We start from the raw sequence: 12,400 nt of genomic DNA on the forward strand, positions 1-12,400 counted from the left end.
TGGTTTACAAACTTCTCAGATCCACAGTCCTGCTGCTTTTCTGTGGAGCATTATGAAATGGTGTATTAACTGTTATAATTTTATTGGCATAAAAAGATTATCATTATAAATATGCTATTTTTTAAGAGACACCATGAGGCTAGCTCAGTTGTTTTTCTGGTTTACTCTAGTTCATTCCTTCTCATCCCATCACTTGCTAGTACTTGCATATCACATGCTGAAATGCTTACAATTGAGAAAAATCTATTAACAATTTCTGAAATTGAACAAAACATGTAGTTACCTATATCCAGTTCCTGGAACACCACTGAGAACTCTTTGAGAACCTCCAAGGAAGTAAAAGAGTAGTTAAGAGCTCAGGTTCCAGAATTGGTTACACTGGTTAAAAACCCAGTTTAGCCTTCTATGAGACCCTATACACATTAAGATCTCTAAAGAAAACCTGTCTTCCACCTTTCCTATTAGGATTAAGTGAAAAAATATCTATAAAAGCTTGAAAGGCTCTGTAGCATAGAAACAGAACATTAATTCAGGAATCGGGCTATTGTCACTAGCTGTGGAATACGATAAATTACTTGTCTTCTGTGCCTGTTTTCTCACCTACAAAATATCAATACCACCTAATAGCAACATAGGCTTTGATGAGTCAATACATGTAGAGAGCTTACACCAATGTCAAACAGAAGTAATATAAAATGTTAAACTGTTAAAGTGCTTAGTTAGCAAAATACCCAACACTTACCCAGTAAGAACCAAAGTGTTAGCACTCTGATTTACTGTACAAATGGGTTGCAAATGTCCTCCCAGGAGAGAGGAATTTCATTTAGTGTGGGCCACTGATAGGTCATTTTACTTGGTGAAAAGAGGTATTTCTCCTAAACTGAGAGCCTTAGGAAACTTATAGTGTCAGAGGTACTAGATTTCCATTCCAACCCCCTGAGATGGGGTTATGTATGTCTCACTGGGTTGCCCAGGCTGGCCTCCAACAGGCTCAAGTGATCCTTCTGCCTCAGCTTCCCAAGTATCTGGTACTACAGAAGAGCACCACCACATCTGGCTAGAACATAGTAGTCTTGATCAAGAAGGGGTAAAGAGGGCTGGGGTTGTGGCTCAGTGGTAATGTGCTCACCCAGCACAGGTGAGGTACTGGGTTTGATCCTCAACACATCAAATAAATAAATAAAATAAAGGTATTGTGTCCATCTACAACTAAAAAATGTTAAAAAAAAAAAAAAAAAAAAAAAAGAAGAAGAAGAAGGGGTAAAGAGTCAGGCACAATGAAGCACACCTGTAATCCCAGCAGCTCAGGAGGCTAAGGCAAGAGGATTTAAAGTTCAAAGCCAGTCTCAGCAACTTAGTGAGCCCCTAAACAACTCAGTGAGACCCTGCGTGGCTCAGTGGTTAAGTATCCCAGTACCAAAAAAATAGCATAGGGTATCTAAGTAATAAAGTAACTCTAAAGTACAACATAGGTAACGAAAAGACAATACCTAGTCTAGAGTAGGTATTATAAATCAAGAACTATAACAGAATTTAAAATCTATCTTTGAAAAGTCAGGCTTTTAAAAATGACTTATATTTTCTGTGCTTATATTCCCATTTTTCTTCATTAATATTTCATAAAATATTCAAAAACATCCAACAATGTCTCAGAAATGCTTAGAACTACAACATGGATCACAGCTTGAAAGACCAGCAGACTTTCTTAAACAAAATCCCAATTGTCCAAGATTGGCAAGGTGGTGAAGGAAAGCAGTTGTTTCAGGATAACTATTTCAATGAGTTTCATTTTCTCCCTACAGAGATTCCCATTGCAAACCTTCTTATAACTACCACATGCCTTTCCCCGCCCCCAGCATTGGGGATTTGAATCCAGGGCTACAACCTGTTACAACCCCAGTTCGTTTTAAAAATTTTATTTTGGGGCAGTTTTGCTGACTTACTGAGGCTGGCCTCAAATTTATCCTCCTGTCTCAACCTTCTAAGAAGCTGGAATTATAGTTATGTGTCACTGTATACAGCTTTGGGTCTTTAAAGATTTCAAGTTGGAGACCAATACACTGTCCTGCACTTGCCAGCTCTTCCCAAACCTCACTTATTAGAAATGTGAGTTGCTCTGGCCTCAAAGGCTCTTTTAAATCTTGCATAACAGTCACTCATGGTATTCTCTATTCTCAGTTGTTTCATCTGCATGATTGCAGATTTTCCTTCTTTACCCATTGATAAAAATGATCTGTACAATACAACATTAAAAGGACTCAGCTTTGACTTCATGCAACAGAAATAGTCCTGACTCTGGGAATACTCCACTCTCCCCACCACCTGCGTCCAGGACCTTGGGGTAGGTGCTGGGCCAAAGCTAGTCAGACCACAGTGATCATATCCAATCCACAGCACCTTCCATTTTATTGTTTTATTTACAAACAGAGTGAAGTCAATTGGGCAAATCAAGGGTTGGAATCAGTCTGGGCCATCCAAATGTGGAGTGGTTCCTGGGTCAGTCTCCACCATGAAGGCTGTCTCTTCTATCCTTTTCCTGTCCCTTAACAATGGCCCCTTGATTCCTCAGGGCAGTCTCACCTGCTGCTCCTGAGCCCTTTAATGAGGGCAGATGGATCCTGGGGAACAGGGTGGTATGAGGGCTGGGGCCCCCTCAGTTTGTGTAAACCTGAGTTCCGATCACTCGCATGATTTCCTTCTGTATCTTGGGGTCCTGAGTATTAATGTTGGCATCGCCCACCTGACCATCCTCATATCTGCCAAAGATAGGGTGAGTGTGAGCATAAGGAAGAATACTCGGATAATGTCACACAGAACTGTATTTCAGGGTGTAGACATCCCACCCCAAAGTCAAAACCCTTTCTTGCTACTTTTAAAGATGAAAGGGATTCAGCGATTCAGCTTATTGGGTTTCCTCCAAACAGATCCCAATGTTCTGTACTCATCCCCATCCTCCAAGGTCAAAGTCTCAGAGCCAGTTCTACTCATGCAGCAGGAGACAAATCTCAAATAACAGAAAAGGACTTTTCCCAGTAATCACACACTACCATACCACCACACCACCCTCACTCAAGTAATATATAGGGTCCCTCCTAGACTTACACAAAGAAGAACCTTGTGCAGACATGGTCGGACACAGGGCACACCCAAATGTTCCCATGCTTCTGGAGGTCCTTAGATGTAATCACTGGGGAAAAGGGCGTCAAAAATTATAGATCTAATTAAATGCTTAAGGTATGAAGTACAGGCAAGGCAGGGAAGACATGATGCTTCAACATCACCTGTGGCTGGATCACATATCAAAGATGAATCAGAAGTAATGGTTGGGGACCCAATTAAACAAGGACTGGACAAGCTACCTACCTTCACAAAGTGCTATACAATTTAGATTCCGACTCTGCAGGAACCTTGACTGAATGGATCGAGTCTGAAAAAGAAGGCGGCAAAGGACAACGGAATCAAGTAGTCTGTTAGTGCTTTCCCCAAACAGGTTCATTCGCCGGTGATAATGCGGGTAGGATCAGGGATCTTCTAAGCTTTCAACCACCCTCCAAAAGTTTGCTTTTCCATAATCAGTCTGGATGGGCCCAAGGCTTCCTTTTTCCTATTTTTTTAACCCAAGGGCACTTAACCACTGAGCCACATCCCCAGGCCATACATATATATATATATATATATTTTTTTTTTTTTTTTGATGACAGTTATTTTATTTATTTATATGTGGTGGTGAGAATCAACCCAGTGCCTCACACACGCTAGGCAAGCACTCTACCACTAAGATCACAACCCCAGCCTGGCCTTTTTTATTTTTTAATTCAATTTAATTTAATTTTTTTTTCTTTTTTTTTTTTTTTTTGTGGTGCTGGGGATAGAACCCAGGGCCTTGTGCATGCCAGGCAAGCACTCTACCAACTGAGCTATATCCCCAGCCTTTTTTATTTTTTGAGACAGGGTCTTGGTAAGTTGCTTAAGGGCTCACTAAGTTGGGGAGACAGGTCCTGCCTCAGCCTGCCAAGTCACTCGGATTACAGGCATGAGCCACTGTGCCCACTCTTTACATTTTTATTTAAATTGAGTCTCTGCTTTCATACTTATGACAGAAACCACATAAAACTTGGGAAGTGTGTCCACCTGAAGGCATATCTGATTCCTTTAAATGAGCTTCTAATCACCCCAGATCCACTCTTTTCCCACTCATCTTTGTAGTCTAAACTAGTCCCAGGAAAGAATCCTACCTCCTTAGAGCAGGGCCAACTAATAATACCTGGGGGATGGTATTCATCCTGTTATATCTCTGGACCAGCTCATCCTTGGAGGGCATCCTGTGCTGTCCTTTTCCCATTCCTGTCATAGAACAAGAAGCTCTGTTCAATTATCCATTCCTTAATCAATATTTACCAAAATGCCTAGTAAGTATCAGTTACTGAGATAGACACTTGGCAATATAGTAGCAAATAAAACAAGAATTTAGTCTGGTGGAAATTACAGGTAACAAACAAGTAATTACAACACAGTATGGTAAGGGATGTGATGGGGAGATTATATAGAGCACTATGTGAGCCAGAGAAGGGGAACTGCCTAGCCCAGAGATTTGAAGAAGTTATCCTGGTGACAGTGAAGCTGAGACCCATAGGACTGGGAAGAGTTAGTTAAAAGGAGCAAGTATTCTGGGCAGAAGTAATAGATATGGAAAGCTTGCAATAAAGACATGTGCCTTAGTTTGTACAGAGTAGAGTGAATGGCAGAGGAATTGCAAGAAATGATGTGGAAAAGGTAAGCTAGCCTTGTAGGCCATATTAAGGCAACTGGAATTCTCCTCAGAACACCAGGGAACCACTGAAGGGGTCTACTCATAGTAGAGTAATACCAGAAATGAGCCAGGAATTAGGGGCCCAGAAGAGTGGGATATCAGTACATCAGTATCAAACAACAGACTGAATGAAATGAATGGAGAGGAAGCTAGCAGAGCAATTCAGATCTATTCTCGTTTCAAAGTTATATGAAAACTTCTGTTCAGTCATTCAGGAAAAAGGAGAAAGCAGAGCACTTACATGATAAATTTCCACAGGTGATCACAATGGCAACTACATTGAATTCTACCTTCATTTTCAAGTTTTTAGACTTGAGAAATAAGTGCCAATTCCCTCTGGTTTACACATTATCTAAAATCGTAAATCCTCTATTATCCTTACCCCACAATAAAGAGTCCCTGTTTATAATATTAACAACCAGAATTTTTATTTAGATATGAAACAATGCCTGTGTGTCTCTACTCCCAAATCTTTTTGGACTTAGGATAGGCCTTCAGTATCTGTGCTTAGCTTCATCACAGGCCCAGACAGGGATAAGAATGTATGTGTATGCATATGTGTGTGACCAAGAGGGAGACTGACAAAGATGAAAACGATGCCATCATTACAAAATCATAGCAGAGCTCCTATTTAACCATTTTATTAGTACTAGCTCCACTCTGCTTCAATTCTTGGTTTTGTGATAGCCATGGTGTAGAAGTGGAGTGATGACCACTGGACTGACATACTTCACTGATCAGGATGTCAACTCATCATGCATTCACATTGAAGACTTATGAAAGATTCATGGCCTGAACAAAATTCAGGACAATGAAAACTTCTCAGCTTGAACTGCCAATTCCTTCCTTCTACAGTATATTTACCTTCCCTCAATTTCTACCATCGCCACGAGGTTCAGTTCTGCATCGAAACATCATTACCACCTCAGCCTAGCTATTTCAGTGACAAAGTTCCAAGAGAAATTCCCATTCAAGTTCTAATCCAGAGGAAGAAGACAGGAGGATAAGGAAGAATAAGATAACTTCTACGGTGGATTTTAGAGATGGGCCTTATGATATGACATAAATTTTGCCCTATCCCACTCCTGTGCAGTCCTATCTATGACCCCATGAACTTTCTTCCGTGTCTAACACCAGCCCGACAATATAGTGTTTAAAATAATCTCTGGATACTTGGTGTTCAGAGTATGTACTTATCAGAAGTCCCTAAACAAGACTTAAAAAGATGGAGTTTACCTACTCCTTTCAAATTGTCCCTCATTTCAACCTGCACTTTATGGTCAAATCATCTAAGGCTCCTTTGATAAAATGGTTGTTCCCTCTCCAGGGGGTACCTAATGTCACCAGGCTAAAGGTACCCTAAGGAAGAAAAAACAAAAAACCTGAGAACAGGGAAGAAGCAAACATAAGATAGTTGGTCAAATGCCAGAATAACTACGGTAAGCAAGACATATGCACACATTTCACTCAAAGTTAAATATAGATTCAACCATTATCTACAGTGATCTCAGAGACCCAGAGTTTCAAGCAAAGCCCACCTTTATCAGTCCAATATAGTAATAATATAGTCTACATGTTAGGAGACTTGGATTCCAGTCCTAATTCTGCTACTCATAGCTGTATGACCCTCAGAAAGTCATCTAACTTTTCTGTATATCAGCATTCTTATCTGTAAAGTAGTAAGGAATTAGACTAAATGACCTATAATTCCAGTAATAAAATCCTACAATAGTGTGGCTATGTAATCACCATTCTTTGAGAGGAAAAAAGGACAGTCATAGGATGTTTCTATGCAATTAGTAAAGTGGTAAGGAAAGACAAGAAGTCCATAGAGATTTCTGACTCCATCTGGTAACTAAAGGTATTCAGGTAATTAGTGGTAAACAAAGGTCACTGGGAGAAGAGTGAAGGAAAAGAGAGGAAATAGAAAACAGGAAAAACTTTTCTTCTCTTTTTGAGGAGCTGGGGATTGAACCCAAAAGCACTCAGCCACTGAGCTACTCTCCAGCCCTTTTTATTTTTTGAGACATTTTGAGACAGGATCTTGCTAAGTTGCCCAGGTTCGCCTCAAACTTGCAATCCTTCTATCTCAGCCTCCTAAAAAGTTGGGATTACAGGCATGTGCCACCACACTCGGACAGGAAGGAGAACTACGGGCACTAAGCCAAAAGAATCTCATTACTCAGAAAGTAATAAGAGCTTAATCAGCTCCTCAGGATGGGACAAAGGTAAAAACTGAGGAATCCAGACACGTCAAAAAGACTATCTCAACCCTATCCCCACTTTGGACCTCAGTCACACATAATAAGATTCATTCACACATTCAATAACTATGTATCAGGCACTTTCACTGTGTGGATTAATCACAACCTTTGTTTCATGACACATTGTTTATAACAGGATAATAAATAGGTAGAGACCTGATCCAGGAACTAGGAACTAGGTCCTAGTCCAGGAACTAGGACTCCAAGTGATGTATATCTAAGGGTAACCACAGTCCTGAGATTTGGGGTATTATTATTTTGTGGTGCTGGTATGAAAACCAGGTCCTCATAGTTGCTACAAAACCACTGTTCTACTGAGTTACGTTCAGGATTATTATTCCTTTCCTTCTCCCCGCCCCTTCTTCCCTCTTTTATTTAGTTTATCTCATATACATACATCCCTAGACAGTGTTTAATATTGTCTGCTTTTGGACAATATTAAAAAGGCAGTAGTCTTTTGGAACTTGCATTACTTTATTCAACACATTACTTTTTCCATGCTGTTAATGATGTCATTTATTTTCATTGCTGAATAATAATCCATTGTAATACTACACTAGAATGTATTTATCCATTATTCTGATGAGCTTTGGGGCTGTTTCCAAGATTTGCTGTTGTAAACAGTATCGCTTTACACATTCCCTATATATCTTTGTGTGTGCATATGTGGGAATGAAAATGCTGGGTCACAGTGATAAATCTCTCCAGATTTAGGAAATAACACAAAATTGCTTTCTAAAATGGTCATACCAATTTATATCCCCATAGACTATTAAAGGAAAGTCTGCTGATTTACAATCATCAGGACAATGAAAGATAGTATCAGATTTCTTAATATTTGCCAATTGACATGGGTACTAAATAAGTCATTCTGATCTTGATTTAACTTCTCATAAATTGCAGGTGAGTAACTTTTCGAATTTTGAAGTCACTTTTTCAGTGAAATGCCTGTTTATGTCATTTGCCTGTTTTTCAACAGGATTTTTCTTGTGGATTTTTAAGAATTTTTAAAATACTACCCCCTTTTTTTTGTAGTGCTGGAGACTGAATCCAGTGTTAGGCAAGTGCTCTACCACTGAGCTTACCTCAGTCTCTAAATTACACTTTATTACTAATCTTACATGGCAACATGTGTTGCAAGAGTCTTCTCCTGGTATGTACTCTTTTCACTTTCTTTTGTCTTCCTTGACAAATGGAAATTTTTAGTTTTAATGAATTCAAATTTACTCATCTTTAATGATTTGTAATTCCATCTTTTTCTATTTTCTGGAACACTTTGTAAAAGATTAGAATAATTTGGTCCCTGAAAGTTGGGTTTGAGACTCATTTATAGCTGAGTGCAGCAACACAGGCCTGTAATCTCAGCAACCTGAGGTTGTGGCAGGAAGATCCCAAGTTTGAGGTCAGTCTCATTAATTAAGCAAGACCCTGTCTCAAAGTAAAAAATAAAAAGGACTGGGAATGTAACTCAGTGGCAAAGTGGCCCAGGTTCAATCACTAGTACAAACAAAACAAAACAAAAAAAACCTACTTGTAAAACTATCAGGGAGCTTGGTGTGATGTTGCACACCTGTAATTCCAGCAACTCAGGAGACTGAGGCAGGAAGACTCCCAAGTTTGAGGCCAGCTTAGTAGTAGAGCACCCCTGGATTTAAGCCTCAGAACTGCGAAAAAGAAGAGCAAGAACAGGAGGAGGGATAGCAGGAAAAGGGAGGAGGAAGAGGAGGAAAGTACAGGAAGAGGAGGGGAAGAAGGAAGAGGAGGGGAAGGAAGAAGAGGAGGAAGAAGAACAGCAGGAAGAGGAGGAGGAAGAAGAGAAGGAAGAGAAGGAAGAGGAAGAAGAGGAAGAAGAGGAGGAGGATGAAAAAAACCAAAAAACTATCTGGAAGTTGGGGGGTATATGTCTGTGGTAGAGCACTTACCTAGCACGATGGAGCCCTGGGTTTAAAGCCCTGAACAAAAAAAGAAAGAAAAGACAAAAATCTGGGCTTGGTGTCTATGTTTCTTTTTTGTGAAAAATGTAAATAACTTCTATAGTTTTATGGCCACTTAGGCTTTTGATTTCTTTCTGAGTCAATTTTACTGTTGTATTTTTCTAGGAGTTCATCTATTCTGTCAGTTGTCAAATTATTGATATAAAGTTTACAGAGTTCATTTTGCAGTGATGGTTACCAAACCCAGGACCTTATGCATTCTAGGCAAGCACTCTACAACTGAGCTATACCTCAACTCTTTTTATTTTATTTTGGGACAGGGTCTTGCTAAATTGCCAAGTCTGGCCTTGAAATGGGAATCCTCCTGCCTCAAACTCCAAAGTAGCTGGGATTAAAGGTATGTACCACCATCCCCAACTCAGAATTCTCTTATTAGCTTTAAAATTCTGTTATATCTAGAATTATACTGCTTTTTTGTTCACAATATTTATCTGTGCTCCTTTCTTCTAACCAGGTTTTATCTGGGTTTTTTTTTTTTTGTTGTTGTTGTTGTTTGTTTGTTTGTTTTTAGTTCTATAAAAGAGTCATCTTCTGGCTCTTTTAGTCCTATGTACTGTATCTCTTTCATGTCACTGATTTTGATTTTTACCTATATTGTCTCTGTTCTTCTTCTTTGACTTATTCTGTTGTTAGAAGAGTTTTCTAGTTCTGAGATTCTAATCATTCATTTTCTTACCTTTATAACAGTTATTATCACTGCAGGATACTGAATAACAATTTAGTACAACTGCCTTCAAATAGTATACATGCAATGACACAATAGTCATCCTTTATAGAGATTACACTGATCAAGAATAAAAGCAAGAAAATTTTTAAAACAAGCAGTCTGAAAAGGAACTAAGACATGAACCTGGAAGGATAAGGAGTTCTAAGACATATTCCTTCTCTGAGTTAGACAACACTAGACTCATTCCCTCACCAGACTGTAGATCTCATTCATGTGTTACCTTTGGAATAACATGCGTTCTCTCTTGTAGTCAATGTATATTAATGTGTGATTATGAACAGTTCAACTTTTAAAAAGGTGATTGACAGCACAATATCTCCAGAATTATAAGCCAATGCAAAGAATTCAAGCCTTTGGGTGTACTCACACATAAAGTCACGTGCACAAATGCACACAATCTGTAACTATAAACATGAAAACCGTGGTCTACAAAAACCCTTCTTTCACTTCTCAGTTATTCCTTAACCCATTCTGAAGGCCAAAGTTCCTACAATTAATAAAACTACCATTTTTAACAATAACTGACCTTACCTCACATAGAATTTAAAATTCTAATGAAAGAAAGTAGAGACAGATTATATGTCCATGATTGGGGAAAGAGCTGACATAGACCAAATATCCACAATGGGGGAGAAGAGGACAGCACAGATCATGTCGTCACAAATGGATACAATGTAAATAGAGTCAAGGTGGCCAGAGAATATTTCTTACCTGAGTATCCAAAGGAAATACTGGAGATGGGGCTCAGGTAGATGCCTTTGCCATAGGCTGCTCCATGCAGCTTGCAGGGAAACACCAGGATGAACATATGAGCCTGGGCCCTCCCATGGCTATATATTAGGCATCCACAAGGCTTATTCAGACCTCTGTCCCTCCATCTACATTCTCACACATTCAAATTAAGACTACTCTTATAAAACTGATAGGCTGAAAAGTGGATTCAGATGAACTGTTTGCCTAAAATATATTAAATATTAATATCTTGGGGAGTGGGGAGTGGTAGAGTCACCTGAGTCAGTCCCTCAACAACCACAGTCCTATCCTCAGGCCTTGGCATACAGGCAGATTCCCAAACAGAAATTACAGAAGAGGTTGCCAGGAGGAGGAACAACAACCACTCCCTGAAGTCTCTCAGGACAAAGAAAGAAATCTTCTTATAAACTCCTAAATAGCCACATAAATTGAGAAGTTCTATCGAATGTGAATCCATCACAGTGGCTGAAATCAGCAATTTCACATTCCTACTTATAGGTATATTCTCATTCCCAAAACCACCAAAAAACACAGCCCAAGAGCAAATAGACAACAGCCACATTCATTCTATACATCCAATTTCAACTTCCCTTCTAGGGAAGCTCCCCAAACAGACTAAGCTTGAGGATGTTGAGGTAAAAACACTTAAGTATTCTAGAGTAGCCTTCCCCAAAACTGAGTGGGTAGGTAGGAGATGGAGAGAAAAAAAAAAAAGGGACACTGCCTCACCTGCAGTTTGGTGTAGGATGCATTGACCAGCCCATTGCGCAGGATTGAATGCCAGTTCTCGATGTGGGACCCACTGTAAAGCAGGATAGAATACATATTTCCTCAGGGCATGAGGTTTCCAGGAGCACTTTCAAGAGTGCCCTCCCCACCCACTGTTACCCACATGAAACCTGAAGTTGGGCACAAACACACCTAGAGATGGCCATGCACATGGATACAGTCATAGGCAGTAAGATGGATGTTTGTGGTTAAACACTACGTCTTCATTTTCAGTCCTATCCTCTCCTCTGCTCTTCAGCTAATCATATACTAAACCCTCAACACTAAACTGATGGTTCAATATTTTTACTTGCATATTCTAATATTTCAAATTCAACAAATTCATCTCAAACTCATCAAACTTATTACTGATTGTAGACGTACCTTCCAGTCCAGACTATTTTAAGAAAAGAATACTACCACTCCCTCGAAATTAGTTTTTATGTCTTCCTTCTTTCTTCCCTCCCAAATTGGGCAAAAATTGTGGATTTCCTTTCAAAGTTTTCATATCTATCCCTTTCATTTGGTTCCTTCAACTACATCTTTTTACAAGTGTCATTTCTCTTCAACTGTATCATAAACAGTTTGATAACATAACCATGTCATGTTTCATATTATCCTCTACAGAATCTAGCAAATAGCATTTAACAAATATTTGCTAACTAGTTGAGGGACATAAGTAACACAAACTCATATACCTCAAGGGCACTCCACCCGTACCCTTCCACCCTGGACCACTATTGCCCACCCTCTACCCTCCTCACTGGAAGGCAAAGGTGCTGCCATAGAGCTTCTTGGCGGTCCGGAACCGAGCCTCCTTGGCAGGAGGGCTGCTCAGCAGGAGGAACTGGTGTGAGGTGTGCATGAACTTCAGCTGCTGCCCAGGGTGGGGGTGCGGTCAGGAAAACAGAGCAGAAATGGAGATCAGGGAGGGAAGGATTAGGGATGGGGAACAAATTAGGCTTGCACTGACCCCAAACAAGGGAAATATGCTTAGGTCCAAAGATTATGTTGATATACAGAGCCAATTCGGCTTGGAATCCCTGCTGCCCATCACCACAAATTTGAAGGGTTTAGAGGGAGA

At 39.8% G+C, this 12,400-nt stretch overlaps 1 protein-coding gene across 10 annotated transcripts in view; it reads right to left on the reverse strand.

The window, feature by feature from the left end:
- Positions 1-2,382: 2,382 nt before the first annotated feature.
- The window catches only part of PARP6 (poly(ADP-ribose) polymerase family member 6), a 31,734-nt gene continuing 21,716 nt past the window's right edge, over positions 2,383-12,400 (reverse strand). For 5 of the 10 annotated variants that reach the window (XM_079122692.1, XM_079122694.1, XM_079122688.1 and 2 more), the window contains 7 exons: positions 12,081-12,193; positions 11,278-11,350; positions 10,507-10,576; positions 4,265-4,344; positions 3,364-3,427; positions 3,103-3,187; positions 2,383-2,756 (listed from right to left, as the gene is read on the reverse strand). In XM_079122692.1, the coding sequence (XP_078978818.1) occupies positions 2,654-2,756; positions 3,103-3,187; positions 3,364-3,427; positions 4,265-4,344; positions 10,507-10,576; positions 11,278-11,350; positions 12,081-12,193 (588 nt within the window). In that variant the 3' untranslated portion in view covers positions 2,383-2,653. The other 5 variants (XM_079122695.1, XM_079122693.1, XM_079122696.1 and 2 more) reach the window with 4 other exon arrangements.

The sequence above is a fragment of the Sciurus vulgaris genome, assembly GCF_902686455.1.
Source record: "Sciurus vulgaris genome assembly, chromosome: 2".
Taxonomy (NCBI): Eukaryota; Metazoa; Chordata; class Mammalia; order Rodentia; family Sciuridae; genus Sciurus; species Sciurus vulgaris.